This window comes from Dermochelys coriacea, chromosome 3 (genome assembly GCF_009764565.3).
Source record: "Dermochelys coriacea isolate rDerCor1 chromosome 3, rDerCor1.pri.v4, whole genome shotgun sequence".
Taxonomy (NCBI): domain Eukaryota; kingdom Metazoa; phylum Chordata; order Testudines; family Dermochelyidae; genus Dermochelys; species Dermochelys coriacea.
This window is the reverse complement of record NC_050070.1, coordinates 106,791,407-106,810,975: the sequence shown is the minus strand read 5'-3', so window position 1 is coordinate 106,810,975 and position 19,569 is coordinate 106,791,407. Positions and strand designations below refer to the sequence as shown.

At 41.2% G+C, this 19,569-nt stretch overlaps 1 protein-coding gene across 11 annotated transcripts in view; it reads right to left on the bottom strand.

The window, feature by feature from the left end:
• Nucleotides 1-1,593: 1,593 nt before the first annotated feature.
• ARFGEF3 (ARFGEF family member 3) overlaps nt 1,594-19,569 on the bottom strand; it is a 128,347-nt gene continuing 110,371 nt past the window's right edge. For 9 of the 11 annotated variants that reach the window (XM_043511065.1, XM_038395665.2, XM_043511068.1 and 6 more), the window contains 3 exons: nt 18,510-18,640; nt 12,701-13,925; nt 1,594-10,583 (listed from right to left, as the gene is read on the bottom strand). In XM_043511065.1, coding sequence (XP_043367000.1) covers nt 10,392-10,583; nt 12,701-13,925; nt 18,510-18,640 — 1,548 coding nt within the window. In that variant the 3' untranslated portion in view covers nt 1,594-10,391. Of the gene's footprint in view, nt 10,584-12,700; nt 13,926-16,626; nt 16,636-18,509; nt 18,641-19,569 lie in introns of all 11 variants that reach the window. The other 2 variants (XM_043511067.1, XM_043511069.1) reach the window with 1 other exon arrangement.

The following is a 19,569-nucleotide window of genomic DNA, read 5'->3' as shown; positions in this document are numbered from 1 at the left end:
CCTGATGTTGGGTTTTAACACCCCCTACTTTTTGCCAAAAGTGCCATCGGATTATTAAAACATAATGCCCACATTTTATTCCTTTGTAATCTGCTTTAATACACTTCTCTTTGCACAAAAGCCCAATGGAAGTAAGATTCTGTTATACACATCAAGGGACAGATCCTGCCTTGCTTTAAATTCCAAAACACTTGAGTGCAATAGGAGTTTGATGTGAACAAGGATTCTGGGGTCCAGGTCCAAGTATTAATGTAACTGCATCTTCATACTGCACCCAAAACCAGAGGCCGCACTCTCCTTACACCAATATAACAATTCATTGTATGTGGAGCTGATAAAAATATTTTGAATTTAAGCAAATTTTTTACTTTTTTTTTTTAAATAGGGGGATGGGGGAAATGTCAATGTATAAAATGTTTTTTAGTTTGTTGACCAACACTAGGGCTAGTTGACACTCTTTTCAAATGCTAAAAGAGGGAGTGCAAGTCTGGCAGTGCAAACAGTGGAAAAAGTGTCCCTATTTTTTGAACAGCTCCAGCTGTCCTTGTGTTTTGCTTATAACAGGCAGGAGTGGCTCAAGGAGAGAGGTGTCATTGGTGCTATCTTTAAGCTTGTGATTTCTAACTTGTATGGCAACCCAAAATCTGGTTCCGCTCCATCTGCCAGCTGTACACCTCATCGTGAGGATGGCAACCCCTTCCCAACCTCCACTTTTTGCGACCTTGGCACTGTTGATTTGGTGGAGTCCTCTGGTACCTCTTCCTTCTCTGAGTAAAACTAGCCAGCATGCTCTATGATGATTATTAAATTTTGCATCCAAGATAGGTTATTGTACCTTAGGTTTCTCTTACCATGGTGACACTATAGTAAATTATCTGGTAATTTAGCAACTAGTGTTCTCAAGTTCCTGTTGGCATAGATCTAAATTCAAAGAATTATCAAGAATTGGTTTTTTAAGCATATATTTTGATTGCTGAGTGTAACAAACTAGTTAAATACAAATTAGATTTGCTATATATTTGAACTATGGTTGGAGTTTTCAAAAACTGATTAGGAAATTTAGGGTATAAGTGCCTAAATGACTTAGGCTCCCATTTTCAAAGGGAACAAGTATTTTTAAAGACACTGAGGCACCTAAACATGAAGCTAGGTGCGTTGTCGGCTTTTCAAAAGCATCTTTGCAGGTTAGGTACCTAACTCTCATTGAAATCAAAGCCAAAGGGCTCTCATTGATTTAAATGGGAGTTAGGCGCCTATGCCACTTTTGAATATGCCACAAGTTTGCATTTAGGCACATAAATACCTTGTCCCTTTTGAAGATGGGAAACATTTTCAAAAGTGCCTCAGTCTCACAACTCCTATTCACTTCAATGGGAGTTGGGTGGCTAAATCCCTGAGATCAGCTCTAAAAATTGCAGCCTAGTATCACTAAATAACAAGTATTCCAGGTTTCCCCACTGCTCCTTCAGTTGACTGAACTGTGAAAGGATTGTATGATACTGTCCTATCACAAACAAAATTTAGATTTTTTTTTTGCATTTGCTTTTTTATTCTACAACACAAGCAACATAAATACAGTTCATTTATAATTTGTTTTAAAATATTTTCCTTTCTGAATTCAGTTTGAATAAAATATACACAATACATTTTGCAAGCCAGCTTACAGTGACCTGTTGGGCAATGGACACATAATAACCAAACAAATGCAGTGGCACAAAAGAGCACAGCAGGTATGAGGCAGTGTTTCTTGTCTAAAGCGCCCAAAGAAAGATAGGAGATAAAATATCTCTGAATCACAGCTAGATGAGCATTAGGGTATTTAGGTACCTAATGTCGATGTCTAATTACCTTTGAGGATCAGGGTGTAAATAACTATGTGTAAACTGTATAGAATATAAATCAAATGTATTGACTCCCTTGACAAGGCCAGTTCAAGTCACTAGAAAATTATCAGAGGCTCCTCATTAACATATGACCATGAAGGTAAAGTCCTGGGATTAGTGATTTTTGTAGTAAGATGCTTGTTAGGGCAGTCATCACTGTGGGAATATTGTAGTTTAAATCTCATGGTCATTTTCAAACAGGAAAGAGTTAGATCTTTGGCATAATTTTAAGAGGGCAAGTGGAGCGTCAACTCCCTTTTGGCTTTATTTTCAATTCCTTGTAGGAGGGAAAAAGGGTTTGGTTTAGTTATAGCATTAATTGTGTTTCTTTGCAACATATAGGGGAACTGCAAGAAGATACTGGATGCTTGCCACAGATCCCAAGGCCCATGAAGCAATCTGTTGTGAAAAACCCCCACTGCAAGCCTCACTGTACAGTACATGGTCTTGCAGTAACAGAGAACAGCAGCAGCCTTCACTGTATCCTTCTCATCTTTTCTCTCTGTGTAGAATGGTGTGTTTGCCACACATCTAGGCTCTAAGCGGTCATAGCCATTTCGGTTCATTCACTGCTCAAAGCTAATTGCCTACACCATCCTACCAGTACAGCTGTCATTCATTTCAGTCACTTCTTGTTGAATTGTGGTAGTTTCTCTAACTCTTACTTTAGCTTAGCCCAAATTTGGGACAGGGAGAGGAAATATGGGAATAGGAAGTCAGAGTGCAAGAACTTTCCTATGATGATGCTATTTTTGCTGAAGAAACTTATCCCAATCTCTAAAATTGTTACCTGACTCAGTGGTTCTGACGCTCAATTCTTTACAACAGAGAACACCAAATAGTAAAATTGGGTGTAAAATAAAGGGCAGTCTAGAGGTCTGATCCCATGCCCTGGTTCACTCTTGATTTACTTTAGTTTTATGCCAGTGCAATACCACAGCCTTCCAAAAAGAGGTAGATTTTTTTCCCCTAAAACTTTTAGCCTGAGCCTCTAAATATAAATTTATTTATTTTACGTGCCGGCATTATAGAAGCAGAACTTTGCAGCACTCCTTTATTTGTATTTTTATGGCCAAAGCTCCTGCCTGTTTGTCTGGTAAATTAGGACACTAACTGTGCTGAGGAATGACCCTGGGGGAGTGCGTGTTGCAAGTTGAGGCGTTAATTAAACTGAATTGGAGGGAGCGCAGGATGGGGAGATGGTGATCTGGTCAAAGCACATATGAAATACATTGGGGCTGTGCTGGTGTGTTGCCAAAATAATCCTATGCTGTAGCCTCATGAGCTGTAAGGGATGTGGAAAAGAATGGATCCTTTGCAGCCTGGTGCTATTATTTATATTACACAAATAAAACATTGTGTTTGTATGCTATGTTCTCTTTTGCATTTATTAGTAAAAAAGTGAGTGCCAGTACTCATTCTTTTAAAAGCCAAAGAGTTTCTGAAAACTGGGGTGGGAGTGGGGGAATCCTCACATTTCAAATGAGCAAAACCAGAACCATTGCCTTATGGTATGTGACTAGTTAGCAACACATGTATTGCCTTGCTTAAATTATTTTACCGAATAGAACATTCAAATGGGCTACTCAAGAGTAGGTTCACTCTCTCACACACTCAACAGTATGGGCAAGGGGAGGAATGAAATTGTATAGAAAAATTCCAAGCTGAGTAATGGTACCTCCCAAACAAGTCATTAGCACACATTTTAGATATTTGTAATTCTTCAAGGTCATGGGAATGTTAACATTTGTCTGTTTGACCCAGAACACATGGGCAGGATAGTTATGACTTAAGCTTATGTGATCAGGCCATTAAACATAAAACTAGAGCTGTCCTAAACCTGGAGGTTTTTGTTTGCAGGGGTGCATGAGTATCTCAGGAGTGCACTAGAATGAGGGCCTGTATACATCCAGAGGTTTTTGAGAAGTTTTGCAATCTCTGGAGAACTTGAAAAGGTAAGCAGGATAAGGGTCTGATCTTGGTAACTTAAGACTTCAATAATGCAGGATTGAGTCCTAAATGCCTTAAGGAGATACAAATCTCAAGAAGCGCACAGTACCAGATTTCTCTCCTGCACGCTTAAGGAGGTGTGCATGAACAGCCACATCTCATTAGAGTTCCTATCTTGTGGACCCTCCAGGAGCTGTGCCTAGTTTTATCAGAAGAGCGCTCACAATGCAGTGGTACAATGACAAGCACAGCGTGGACATGCTGCATCTGAAACAGGTTAACTCTGGTAGAGGCACAGCCCCAGTACAGGTGGCAGTGGTACTATTCTCCAGTGTAGGATATTTTTGTTCAGTTTGGATCCCTGTGTCGAGCCCATGAGTTTCAAAGCTAATCACCAAAGCTGAATCTCATATTTGTTTTGTTGAAGGGGCAGAAAATCTGGGGAGGGGTATATTTTAAACATGACAAGAGGGAGTTCCACAATTAAAATCTCATTAACAAACAATATCCAGGACTGCCATGCAACACTTGAAAAACATTCCCTTAAAAGCTCCACCTTGACAGGATGGTCTTATAAAAACACTATATCTTTAAATTAAAAATCACCTTCAAAACAGGAAAAAAACGGAGTGATGGCATCTTATCAGAGCACAGGAGCAGTTTCTTTCACTGACAAAACGATGGAGAAAACATTTTATAATTTACTACAGGTTATTTACAAGGTGCAGAAGCTGGCAGAACTTGTACATTCATTGTCGTCTTTCCAATTAAAAACAAACACACAAACGTGTGACGCACAAAATGGAAATAACACAGAAGCAAGTCAGGTGAAGAATCCAGTTTTTAACCCAGAGCTAGGAAGAATTGTGTCTGTCTGAAATGCATTGTAAACCAGGCTGACTTTAAAGGCTGTTTAATTGGAAAATTCTAAACTAGTAATATGTTCCCATCACCTCATGCTATTATCCTAGCAGGGCTTGAAATGTCCTTTAATGATTTCTGTGAGACTCTTGTGTATGAAAGAGGATATTGTATTTCTTAAGTGGAAATCCAACAGTGTCTGCTCCATGAACGCATGTGTTCACACTCACTAGTAACAGGTTTCAGAGTAGTAGTATTTGCAAAAAGAAAAGGAGTACGTGTGGTACCTTTAGAGACTAACAAATTTATTTGAGCATAAGCTTTTGTGAGCTTCAGCTCACTGCATCGGAGCTGTAGCTCACAAAAGCTTATGCTCAAATAAATTTGTTAGTCTCTAAGGTGCCACAAGTACTCCTTTTCTTTTTACTCACTAGTAAGGAACTTCTTTTTTACCACTACTAGCTGCCTACAGTTCTTTTCCTAAAGCTGAGACCTTGCATTTTCCACAAGAGTTTCTTTAAGCTTTCAGAGTAGCAGCCCTGTTAGTCTGTATTCGCAAAAAGAAAAGGAGTACCGGTGGCACCTTAGAGACTAACAAATTTATTAGAGCATAAGCTTTCGTGAGCTTGTTAACTGCTGGAATTAGCCTACCTTGCTTGTCACCATGAAAGGTTTTCCTCCTTTCCCCCCCCTGCTGCTGGTGATGGCTTATCTTAAGTGATCACTCTCCTTACAGTGTGTATGATAAACCCATTGTTTCATGTTCTCTGTGTGTGTGTATATAAATCTCTCCTCTGTTTTTTCCACCAAATGCATCCGATGAAGTGAGCTGTAGCTCACGAAAGCTTATGCTCTAATAAATTTGTTAGTCTCTAAGGTGCCACCGGCACTCCTTTTCTTTAAGCTTTCACCATCTTAAGTCAGTTTTTAAAAAAGGGTTAAAGTAGTTTCTAGTACTACAACTGCCACAGATTCCATCAGCCAATTGTTGAAGTTTTAGTCACATTTTACTATTTTTAAAATGTTTTATTCTCCTGTTTCTTTGTGAAAGAGCTACACCAACAAGAGACGAAACAGTTATATGTAAAGTGCTATCAAATGCAGTCTCAAGCAGTAATTTTTTTCTCTAATCTTTCAATTACTACAGTAGCTGTTACTTTTACCAATACTAGATTAAAAAAAAAATCAGCTCAAGCATGTGTTTAAAGCTTATGATGTCCCTTTGCTTTAATTTTTGGAACAAAAGGCCCATGATTCAGGACAGACTATTTAATCACATTGTTGTGTGTAGTGTTGCAGCTGTATTGGGCCCAGGATATTAGAGACACAATGTGGGTGAGGTAGTATCTTGTCTTTTTATATTTATAAAAGCTATTACCTCACCCACCTTTTATGATTAAATAGCAAGGCAAGTTACTGCAAGCAGGGAGGGCTGTAGCATCACACCCTGGCTTACAAGCAGATAGGAAAAACACAGGCAGCTAGCAAGCTGGTGTGTATTGTAGATTCACTCCCTGGCTTTCTGTGCACTAACTTGCCCTGTAGAAAAGCCCTGTTATTTGGATGGGGTGGGAGGGCAATGGTAGCTTTAAGCCACTTTTATACTCCCCATAGTTTGGGGTTTTGCAGCAGCATACTGAACCCCTGGAATAAAAAGATCCTCAACGGTGCTCTCTAACTTACACTCTCTTCCATCAGGCCCAGGGAAACAGAAAGTGGCCATAGCACTGTGCTATCCAGACATGTCCCTGATCCTGCCCCCCACACTGGACGGCTGGGAGAGAGCTGTCACATCACCTCTACAGTGGTTTGAGAAGTTGCCAGAGGGGCTACGGTCAGGGGGCCCTTTCTTCCTTCTATAAACCTAACTGGGCCTAAGTATAACTGAGTGGGGCTGATTCTGAGTTTGCTTTTCCCTGGAGTTCATTATGTCTCATCAAGCTTTCTACACAAAATTATCATGGTTGGAGTTGTTTTGCTGTTTGCCATTGGTGATGTTTTAACATTTTATGTAAAGTGAGGCAGTGAGACTGGAGCTGTTTTAAAGACCTGTCGTAGTGGGCCAGACATACCTTTTTACACTAACATTATTTGCGAGAAAAAAAATTCCCTATTTTTTTAATTAAATGCCAGCAATATTGTACACACATTTGTTAATGTCCTCTTAAAACCTTAGGCACTGGTGGGGAGAGTCGGCACTTTATGTTGTTGCATTAAAAAAAAAAAAACTTTAAAAAGCAGTGATGTAGACAATTAGCTGCAGGAGTTAAATGAAGGCCTGGTCTCTCTCATGCTCTTACGATGAGCCGAACTCTGTGCAGGTGGGTGGCAGTGAGAGATGGTCAGGAACTTTTCAATTAAACATTTTTCATACCCAAAATGCCCATTCATGGAGACTGAGGCCAAAAGTGTTTGTGGGAAAATAATTGTGTGTCAAAATGTTCCCTTCCTCCCCCTTTTAAGTCTTTTAAAAGAAAGTTCAATTTTACAGGTCAGAATGACTTTGTTTTAAAATTCAAGTTAAATTATAGCACCAACCAACCACGGAACCAAGTTGAAGTCAAAGCAAAAATGGGTCAATTGTTTGGTTAGTGAAAAGTTTTGAGATTTAGACTTTGAGCTTTTAAAAAAAAAATTCTCATGAAGTGGACAAAGCATTTCCTGCCCTACTGTAGTCATGGGGATGGTGGGAGTGAGGGAGCCAGTTACAGCTCCCTGTGTGTGCCATTCTGCCCCTGTGTGAGGTGAGCTGCTGCTGGGGAACTACATGCCAGCAGATAACTCTGCTCCCTCCCTCCAAAATAACCCCAATATGGGGGTGGGAGGGTGGCTGGAGCAGAAGTCAATTGGTCTCATTTCATGCAAGCTTAGAGCTCCTCTGTCAGGGAATGTGCAGCTAGCAAGCCCTGGCCACATTCTGCCTCCTTCGGGCTGCCTGAGCAATGCACAGGAACTAGTTCGGGGGAAAGAATAGTGCCCTAAGATTGGCATCCATATGGATGCTGCCACTGTGCCCACATATTGCAGCGAGGTTGGAACAGGGCAGGGGGATGGTGCAGACTCAGCTGCTGTTAAGAGTCAAGTTGTACAGAATATGCCGCAATTCTTACATGGTTCACAAAACTGATTTTAAGTTCTTTTCTTCTGTTAATTTGAGATCTCAAATTTAACTTAATCATATATTTTGGCCTTAATTTCTGAATGTGCTGTCAGTGGAAGGAAAAGAAAAAAACCACATGCTCCAACCTGGTATGTGAGAGCTGACACCACAGAATGTATTAACTTGATTGTAGTATGCTGGGTAAAGGTGTGTACACAAAATGTAAAACAGATCAGATAAACGCAACCAACTTTTTTTTGGCAATAAGATAGAGGTGCCTTTTAGACAGCTGTTGAAAATGCACATTTAAGCAATACAACTAGGGTTGCCAACTCTGACTGAAGCTATTCTGGGAGATTTCCCCCCCCAGCATGATGTAATGTAATTTTCTTAAAATAGCCTATTAAAATCTCCTGGATTGCTTTCAGTAGTCATGAGGAGATTGATGCAGATTCTGGGAGGATCCCAGAGGGTTGGCAACCCTAAATACAATGCATGTATGGGCCCATTTCAGGTCTGGTGTGAATGGGTGAAAAACTTGTGGCAAAAGATGCTACACAGCAAATATGCACTAGAAAGCTAAACTTCCCAGCTTGACATGTAGCTGCTTGGGCACTGAAACCTAAAGAGGGGAGTGAGGTTCAAAGCCTGAGCTACTCTGTCTACAGGGTGTTTTTTCACACCATCGCATAAGCCCAAGTGTCAAACCAGGTGAGACTTGCTGCCATAGTCTGTATAGACATAAGCCTCTCTGGGTAAGGTATAGAGAGTCTATGTGTAAAATTGTTAAAATCTCTATAAATACAATAGAGGAACAACCAAAAGTATGATCAACCCAGGGGCTACTTATTAAGGGAGCACCAGGTGGACATTGTCCATCTGTCAGAGGGACCGTGTTAAGATTCCACAACCAGAGATGACCCTCCCTTACACCTACCGTGCTTATTCATCAGCCAGCAATTCACAATTACTGGAAATATTGTAGCTGTTTTAAGTCTTTTTTTCCTCCCCAAGCACTGAGATTCTATCAGAAACTTAGGCCCCAATCCTGCAAGGAGATCAGCACAGGAGAAACCCTGTACTCCCATGGTATTCTACAGATTTAAAAGAGGTTCCACTCACATGGAGTTCCCTGCAGAATGAGCATGTTCTTGTTGGCTGAGGTTCATCTTTTGAAGTGAGGTTTTGTTTTACACCAATACATGCACAGACTGTGCACTGGTCAACTCTGCACAAGCTGGGAGTATGAGGGAGCAGGGAACTCCCTCTACCACAGGCCTCCTCTGGCCAACTAAAGAATTGCACTGCAAGATCTTGTTTAGTTTGACTCATATTAAGCGGTACTGGCAGTAGGGGTAAATATAGCTGCAAATAGTGGAGATCCTTAGAGCTACAGCAGACTGACTGTACATGTGAGAATACCTTCTCCTATGGAAACATATAAGCCGATTCTGCTGTATAGTATATTTCCATCATGTTTGCTTAAATGCTAGGTGTTTGCCACAATTCTCTTGGCCAGGCTGCAATTTAGCTCACTAGGGCATATTCATCACTAGCTTCACAGAAGAACTGGCACTGTAACCTCAGTTGGAGTTATGCATGTAGAATGAATGCAATAGTATCTGCAATATGGATTAGCGGAGAGGGTTGTGTTATATATGTGGCTGATAAGTGGAATTTCCAGGGCTCCTCTTCATCCCACTTTCTTCAAGCCATGTCCCATATGTTAGCAGCAAAAAGGACCCTCTACCCTAGTGCTACGATTCAGAGGCCTCTCCTACCCAGCCACACAATACCCCAGGCTTAAAGCCTTGGCCTAGAATGTAAATTTAAAATGATTACTAAACAGTGAGATCAATAATTTTTTCTGAATATGTAATCTTTATAGTGACTTTTTTCCCAGATGCGTTTTAGTTTCATGGGGAAAATTTAAAACAACCCCTCGCCCCTGCTTTCACTTGTTGTGCCCTCAGCTTTTTCCTCACAATTATTCAGTTATCTAGGTTTGTGAGTGAGGTGATCCAGTTGTGTTTTGAAGCACAATCAACTCCTGTACTTAAATATTTAAGGGAGAGCTGTATCCACCAATTATTGAATCCTCTGAACCTTCAATTAGTAGGGCCCACAATATTACATGTTCAAAAAATGGAGGCCAGGTAGATAATTCTGGTCCTAAATCTTGGGAATTACAGGCATCTGAGACACCCATATTAGGTGAGAACAGGTGCTTTCATCCCAACTGCATCCAGGGCGATTTTGACTATTTCTTCTCCTTTCCTTACTGCAGAAACACATTCATACACAATCTATGAAATTTACTGAGGCTTTATGTACCAGCCTGGTTTACCAGCAATTTTCAGATTTGTCATGCTACTTAATGTGAAGTGTAGCGCTTCCTTTGTTGGGGTGAGAATGACAAACATACAATCTTAAGTAGGTAAAGGACATGTTGGAGGGCTTACTGCTTCAGACTTTATCACCATGAATAGGCATTGCATGTGTAGCTCCATACCAGTTACTTCCAGTAACGGCATTCCATTTTTATACCTGTAAAAGCCTTTGATTCCTTCTCCCCTTGCTAATGAAACATGTTTCCTTTATACAATGATATCATAGATCCTTCCCACTCTTCCCAGCCATTCTCTCACAGCCTGACGGACACGGATATCGGTCACGTGACAAGTCAGCTGACTGATGCAGGGGAACACAGCTGGCTGGAGGGCTGTGAAGGTTTGGTCAGGCAGGGTCTGAATCTGGTTGAGAACTGTCAGCACCATGTTTGTCCATGCCTAAAACAAAATTAGAATAAATTAGAAAAAAAAAAATGTCTTTGCTGTACAGAAGCAGAATCAGAAAAGAGCCATATAAATAGCAACTAGAAGGCCATAGCACACTATGGGTTTCAATTTGCTACCAGTGGCATCAGTGTAAATCAGAACTACCCACCCAATAGTCAATGGAAATGCACAGGGGTATGACTGATATAATTGACGAGAATCAGGTTCTTTGTCTCAATCTCATCACTACATCTTAAAAGCAGATTCTTCCAAACCTTGCATTCCAATAGAATCCACTTCATCGTTGTTGTTGTTATTAAATAAAGTCTGGGGCCCTCCTTCTCTTTCCCAAGAGAAAGGATTCAGTGAGGGACACTCATGCTCCCTTAAATTCAAAATAAGATGGACATAAGCATCTTCATCTTCGCAGTGTTTTGCAAAGGGAACGTTCATAGGAGATTTGATTAAGGGATTAAGATGAATGGGGCCCCCTCTTCACTGAACTGACACTTCAGACTCTTAAAGAAAGAGCACTACAAACTATACTTTCATCGGGTTAGGGTCAGGTTGTAATAGAGAGAAAAGGAAGCCCCCATAATTGTGGCTCTGGGCACCTAAAGCCAGCTTGGCAGCCAGCTAAGAGGGAGATGCAAATTGCCCCCCCCTTTTTTTTTTTTTTTTTTTTTTTTTGAGGTGCAGCAAGGTACATTCCAGGGGGAAATCTCCACCTACAGTATATGAGCAAATCCCATTGAAGACAGAAATATACTCGCACTTTCTGGAGAGAAAAGTCTCCTCTTGGATAACATTACACAGTAGAAAATAAAGATATCTTGAGGCTATGACAGCAGGAAAAGTCTAGAACGATGCTAGCATGTTTCATATTCATAGGGTACAAAAGGAATCAGGAAAACCTACAATATAGCCAAGGTTTTGGTTTTTTTTTTGGCTTAACAGTGAGCACATCAACACTGTAGTGTTTTTTCACATACTATCCTACCACAAAATGAGCACAAATCCAAGGTTTGGTGCCTGTAGTGTGTCGTCTCTTATCCAGAGATAAAAATAGTAATCAGTTCAATATTTCTGCTCTGGAATTGACAGAAGAAGCAGTTCTATTACAAGAGCATCATAAGTAAGGCCCTACTTGAATTGCCGGCTGATTGTGGACAAGACATGGAAAAATTGCAGAAAAGGAATAATGGACCTTTATTAATTGTGGTAATTTGGAGAAGCCAGAGAAGACCTATTTGTGTAAGAAAAAATTGCTGGAACAACAACACTCAAGTATTGTGTTATGCCTACTAATTTTTTTTGATAACTAGATATTTTGCTATAACTGTATTACAGTCATTAATGCCTAGGGCTGACAATGAGTCCTGCTTTGCATGGGACTGACAGCTCGAGCCCCAGCTGCTACCAACTCAGATAAATGGAGTTTGACTGTACTATTGAGGAAAAGTGTGCGGCAAACCTCAAAATGTATGCAAAATTGTGGACTGCACAAAGAAAGCTAATTAAAATCAAAATTGTAGTGGAAGTTAACATTGCAGGATCTGCAATTTCCACAATATCGCAAATTAAGTAAGGCCTTAATCACAAGACATCCGAGACAATTAGTAACATTTCCAAAAGCACCTAAGAGTATGTCTGTACTGCAGCTGGGAGGTGAGAGTCCCAGCCCAGGTAGACACTGCTAGCTCTAGCGCATTAGCTCGAGATGAGCTGGTGCAAATGTGTCTACCTGTGCTGGGAATCACCTCCCAGCTGGAATTTAGACATATCTTCAGTGGTTTAGATGCCTAAGTCCTATTTTCAAAACAGACAAGCAATTAGCAGCCTAAGTCAATTAGGCTACTAATTAGCAAAATTATTTTTGAAAATGGGACATGGGCTCCAAAGTCACTTAGGTGCTTTTAAAAATTTTACCCAGTAGCTCCCATTCCAATTTCCCTGAAGTCTCTGATGATTCTTCCACAGAATACTCTTTCTCTGATTTGATCATGATGTAAGGTTACATCAATACCAGCTTGTGGGGATACTCTGTAGATCTCTGATGCCAGACATTTTGGTTTAATCTTTTCTACCCCTTTTGGCATTACCCTACCATAGTCTACCAATTGTCCTACCTGTATTTGTGCCTCTGCATCTCGCACAGATATATTCAGGGAGCTGACTGTAGATCCTGAGCGCGGCCTCTTCTCTTGCCTCAAGATCTCTGGGCCGGCACTGAAGGAATGCCTCATTTGGCCCTGATCCACCAGATGTTGCGGTCGCTGGGGGAGTGGTGAATCCTGCCCTCTTGAGCCCAACAACTCTCCCTTCTTTTCCACTTTGACATCTTTGGTGAAAGAGATCAAGTTTTGTTGCTGCTTCCTTTTCTTATACTCAGTCATGAGTTTGGAGATAGTTTTATCAGTGGCTATGGTGTAGATTTTGTTGCTAGCGCTCTCCCACCATTCTTTTTTCCTGGCTTGGTCCTTTTTCTCCATTTTAGGGCTCAATGGTGGTAGAAGCAGCATTTCTCCACTCCCTCCCTTGGGAGTTAGATTGTCTGTCAAGTGATCCCTACTTTGACTTCTGTCATCTTCTGAGGGTGTATCTTTTCCAGACTGCCCTCCGGTTGATGGGGTGGAGGTTTCAGATTGAAAGGATGGTAGGATGAAAAAAGGGTCGCCTTTGAAAACTGGAGGTTCCTCCACATTATTTTCTAAATCCAGATGCATTTGGATATAGTTGTTACAAAGTTCCATGCATAGCTTGTGAAGCCTTTTGATTAACCAAGCCCAGTCTGCATTGCTCACTGGCTGAACACTCAAAGATGGTATTCTAGCCCTCCACTGTCTCTTCTCCTTCCCCCTTGGGGGACTGACTTGGGCAGTTTCTTCAAAAATGTCTTCATCTTCTGAAGAGCACTGCTGGGAGGAGTCTGTGCTTCTTTCATCATCCTCAAATAGGATCTTCTTCACCTGCTCTGCGGTGATGTTCTCCTGGTTTGTCAGTACAGCACAGACCAAGGCATGGAAGTAAATGTTGAAGCTCATTGCCGACTGGCGGTACAAGTTGGCAGCTCCACTAATGCCAGACACTTTTTTCAGCAAGCACTTCAACCCAGGCCTGGTGTCAAACTCTCTGGCTGTCCGATAAGAATCCAGCAGTAAGTCAAAGATGACAGCCAAATTCTGCATGGAAATGTACCTGAGGAAACCAGCCAGTTTGGTTTCTGGCACTTGTACTGTCTTCTCTTCCACGTGAGAGGGGCCCTTCACAAACTCTTCTAGCAAGATATCATATAAATTCTGGAGAAGCACTTGATGAGACAACAGACTCACCACTATTGTCCTGAAAGGGATACTTGATGCCACAAAAAAAGGGAAAAAAAATATAAATTAACAGTTCATAATTCACAAGTTATTTCACTATGAGTTATAGGCATATACTGTATTTTAGAATGACTTATGAAAGCTACAAACTAAAGATCCAATCCTGCAAATCCTTATTTGCTTTAGCAGTCATTACTCACACCTTGTAGTCCCATTTATTACATATGTTTGGGTAAGGATACGGAGCAAAAGTTTTCTGGATCAGGCCCTATGCTGCCTTCATTCAAAATTGCAATAGGTATTTCAATAGTGTACTATGCTTTTGCTACTTCTGTAGCCTTTTGGCACATGTGATATCAACTGCAGGATTAAATGTTTTCTTTTTCAGTATCAGTAACTAAGCTTACTCCAAACATCGTACACTACTATAACAGGAAGACTGTAGACTACAATGTCGGCGACTCCCGATTTTGCTTCGCTTATGTCCTTGTATTTTCTTCTCTTTTTACTGCACTTTGACTCTCTCTAGTGGTAACAACCCTGTCACTCCTCTATATAACAATTTAATCAAAGCTCAACTTTGCTATGGCTGATTTAGACACAAACTGACATGCTTCTGAAGACTAATTCCTGGTTTCCATTTCTCCTCTAGTAAGGCCAACAACCTCTTCCCAGAACTTCAGGACACAAGCATAAGGAATATGGTGGAGAATGCATAGGCTCTTGTTCTAAAGCATATTACATGGTTGTTGGAAAGACAATCTAATTTAATCCAAATTGAATGTGTTAAGAACAGGTTCCTCAACCTCTATACACCTAATATGAGATGGAAATGATAATACCACTCCTAGTGGGTATTATTCCCAGACTTGAGTGTATATATCCCTGCTCCTCTCAATGAGATCAGGAACATCCTGCGACCACATCACTGAATTAATGATCTGTACATTAAGCCCAGGAATGCTAAAATGTCATCTTGTTGACATGATCAAATTTTGCAGATAATTCACCAGTGAGTAATGTTTAGAATCCTACAGCATAGACCAGGCTAGGAAGAAAGGCTAGGATAATTTTTAAGGCACTGTTTTTTAATCCTACAAATCACTAGTATCTTCATTTATGATAATTTTCTTAATCTCTTTAGTCTTTGCATACAGTCAGAATTGTTATGATGTCAGAATTGGAACTGATGCTGTGGTAAACATACCTGGATAGCATTGCCTGTCATGATAGGAGAAACTGAGTGCTAGTATCACAGAGCTTGCGCAGCATGCTGCTGGATGTGCAAATACGTGTTACTCTGATAGAGGAGCTAGCTCTGATGATGTGATGCAGTTCCTGTGTGCATGCATGTGCAGCGGTCACAGGTCAGACAATGCAGAATCAGTGCTGTCATGGCAAATCTATCCATGCATGTGCATTTGTGGTGACACCTGTGGTCAGTGCAGGTGACTCAAACACCTCTGTGAAATCTGGAATGGTCTCATATTACATGATGATTGTGATGATGACAAAATCCTGATGATTATACAGGAACTCTTTTCTAGCAGTTAGTCTTCTGCTTTACAAACATTACTGACAGATGCTCTGATTCAACAAGGTACTTAAGCATGTGCATAGCTTTAAGCAAATGAGTACAGTAACTCCTCGCTTAACGTTGTAGTTATGTTCCTGAAAAATGCTACTTTAAGTGAAATGATGTTAAGCGAATCCAATTTCCCCATAAACATTAATGTAAACGTGGGGGGTTAGGTTCCAGGGAAATTTTTTCCACCAGACAAAAGACATTATATACATATACAGTATAAGTTTTAAATAAACTAATACTGTACTCACCAATGATGACTGTGAAGCTTGGTTGAGGCAGGGTGTAGTGGGGTTGGGGTGTGGGGGCTTGCCCCACTCCGCCCGTCCGGCACTCCTGCCGAGGAGCAGGGTTGGGGGCTTACCCACTCCCCAAGCTGAAATGCCAGGCAGGTGGAGCGGGGCAAGCCCCTGTGCTCCGACCCTGCTCCTCGGCAGGGGTGCCGGGCAGGCGGAATGGGGCAAATCCCCGCGCTCCGACCCCACTCCCCAGCAGGAGTGCCCGGGCTGGTGGGTGGAGCAGGGCGAGCCAAATAACTTTATAACGGAACGTTGCGCGACTTTAAACGAGTATGTTCTCTAATAGATCAGCAACCTAATAACGGAACAATCTTAACCAGGACGACTAAGTGAAGAGTTACTGTACTTCCATTATCTTGAAGGGACTAATCATGCCAGACCCAGGAACAGAATTAGGGAAATCCACACAACCTTTAATAGCCTTAGGCCCAGATTTTTAAACACCTAAACTGATTTAGGAGCCTAAATCTAATTTTCAAAAGGGATTTAGGCACTTAGGAGCCAAAATCCCATTGACATTCAAAGGCAATTGGACTTTGATGCGTCTAAATTCCTTTTGAAAATTAGATTTAGGATCATAAATCAGTTAGGCTTTGCAATGCTGAGCACCGCAATGCCTAAACAGCTTTAAAAATCTGGGCCTTACAGCTTAATAGGATATTTGTTTGCAGTACTGCTTGGCCAGGATGTCGTTTCCTATGTAAAACACCAAATTAAGGTGCTGGCACATACACATAAATGAGAGCACATGACACCAATCCCATTTAAGCATAACATTATTTTATCTTTTGTTTGCGATTGCAAATTATGAAACTATATTGTAGGGGGAAAAAAAAATGCTCCCTTACCCCAGCTTCCTGTGGAACAATGTAGCATTAATGAAACAAAAAAATCAAATGGGAAAAGAGAAATCCCAGGAGGTTAAAACAAAGCTTCAGAATGGTTACAATTTTTAGCATGCAAGATTGGCACCACATGCATTGTTGTAGAAAATAATAATAAGGAAAATAATGGCACAGTCAAGGTTGAGCCTTATTCTGGTGAAGATAGGCTAAATAGTGGAAACCCACTTATGAAAACAAAACCAAACTCCTGGTTATTGTTTAGACACTACATAAGTCTAATGATGCTGGAATGGTTCAGAGTACTAGGTGTCAGTACAGTGATCCTTTCAAAAGGCCTGTGTTCCCTTACAAATGCTTGAGTATAGATTAAACACTTATGCCACTGCCCTGGGCAGTGCTACAATCTCCACTGGGACCTCTCTATGCACACTGAGTAGGTAAAAAGAATGTTGCACAATCTGTCCCATTCTTTAGAATGGAGCTGGTTATTCCCCCCCAGGCAAGGAAAGGGTTAAGGTCATGATCCCAACCCTCCCTGACCCCTTTTTGGAGTCCTGTTCCTTGAGGGGAAGCAGGAGAAAGCAGTCCCTGTGCACCCTCAAGAGGAGGTAGCATAGCGATTGCAGCTGTGGGAGACTTTTGCACACCTCTGCAAAGAAAATGAGGGTTCTTGCATTGTCCTTTTCTCCTCAGCCAAGGAAGGACCATCAAGATCTGCCCCTCACAGTCAACAAGACTACAGCTCTGAATAAGGAGGAGCAAAGGGGGACTTGCCACAACGCCTGCTTGCAGGCCATTTATCACATACATTTCATCCCCAAAGGTTTCATTGTTGGCAATACATTTCCAACAATATAAACGCAGGTCCTGGATTCACAATTCTGACTCTGTCTCCCATTTGTGCTATTGGAGTTGATGTTAGTGTTCAGCAGTGCCAAAAAGTATCAACCTTAATGTTATGTGATGAACTCAGAATGTGAAGTGCTAGGCAATCGCATGCTGAAAGATCTGTGATGGGATGACTTAATACTTGAAGAGTTTTATCTACAAAAACAAAATTCCTCAGCTCAGTGTATTGAGCTCGACCCTGGTAGTTTTGGACAATGCTTTTGTTAACCTAGGGTTTGCTCCACACACCCACTGTCCTACATTTCTTTTTTGTTATTAAGCAGTCCTTTAGCTGGAACAAGCAAAAGTTCCCTCTGCATAATTTTGGTGTTATGGTTAAAAAAAAATGGAAAATTTTACTGACATATTTGTGGAGTACAAATTAATAATTCTGGTTCTAATTTCTACATACTATGGTCATTTACAAAACAGCATAACCATTTTTCCATTTGTCTCCCTGGTGCCTGCAAATTTTTGAAAAAACTGTTCCGCTTTTGGCTGATGAAAAATCCAGAGAACAGCACCAAAGGAAACAGAATGAGCCCTGGATATTGGAGATGGAAAAGAACTAGCACTGTAGGTTACTGAGTCCAACTCCATCCTTCACTCACATACACACAGTTCCTTACAAATGATTTCCTAGTTCTTTTTCCCCCATCTAGTTTTCACACACCATGTGAAGCTATTGAACTGATTGTGGATCCCTGACATAGGTGAGCACTCACCCATGTAACCTTATTTACTTCAATGGGACTACTCATATGAGTGTGCTCACCAGTGGGAAGGTTGCACAATCAATACTTCCTCACAAATGGGTCTCTCCTGTGTGCTGATAATGGTTGTTTTATTTCCCTAAGTTCCATTCTAGTCATTGATCATTCATATTTTTAGCAAAACTGGAGGACAGATTTGCTCTTGTGCTTTCACCTCACTACCTGGCTAAAAACATTCTTTGCCTCCTGCTTAGCCCTATGAAGGCCTTTTGGAATGGTTCTCACCTTTTCTGGGTGTGCCCATTGTGTTTCTTGTCAGCAGGCAGTTCAATGATCAGCACACAGGATTGAGCATGTTCAAATCCCTCCTTGTTGTTGGGGGTCTTTGGTGAGCACTGGGTGTCTAACATGAAAACCTAAAAAATCCACACATTATGCACAACAAGCAGCTCAACACCTGCACCATTTGAAAAGGTAATACATATAAGAACAGAACGGCCCCTTTGCATGGCTAAGGTGTCCCACCTGTGCAGGCTATGCATTCCGAGAGGTATTATTTTCAAAGGCACTCAACTCCCATTGACTTCCTATGGGAAGTCAACCAAATCTCCACTCTTGTGGCTTGTCATGCTTTGTACTGTAACTGGATAGTTGTGCTAAAACACAACTGAGCAGAATTTATCTCAGGAGATGTCACTGAAGAGACACTGTGTATGCACACGTGCAACCAGATAGGGGTTATGGGAGTTGGCATTCTCTGAACTTCAGGTGTTAAAAAATTATAAAACAAACACTGCCAATGCCACCCACCAGTCTCTGTGACCCACTGGGTTGCCTTTTTGTTATTGCCCATCAGTTCCAGGTCTGCATCTTACCGGTGTACTGGGCATTCCAAGAAGCAGGAGGTACAATCAATTACACACAGAAATTGACAGAAGTGACCTGTTGATTCATCTAATCAATCCCTGGCTTGTCCAATTTATTTTTAATGCAACCAAACTGACAGACATTCACTACTTCTTTCGGGAAAATAATTATTCCTAAGTCTAATGGGACTTTTACCTGGATTTGCACAAAGGGCTGCTTGGGGAAGTAGTTGATGTGGTGCTGCCTTAAGTGACAAGAAAAGGAAAGGTAAAGTAAACTCCAGCAAGATGCTATTTTAATATGGAGCTTCACAAGCCTATTGCCCTCCACGGGGAGACGACACATAGTCGGAGGGAAACACTTCCCCAGACCTCCTGTAACAAAGGTACTGAGCAAAGACTCCCACCACAGTACAATTTTCCCTTTCCAGGAGTTTTTGGAAAGAAAATTCCCAGCCTGCCTGTTGCTTTAACTCTTG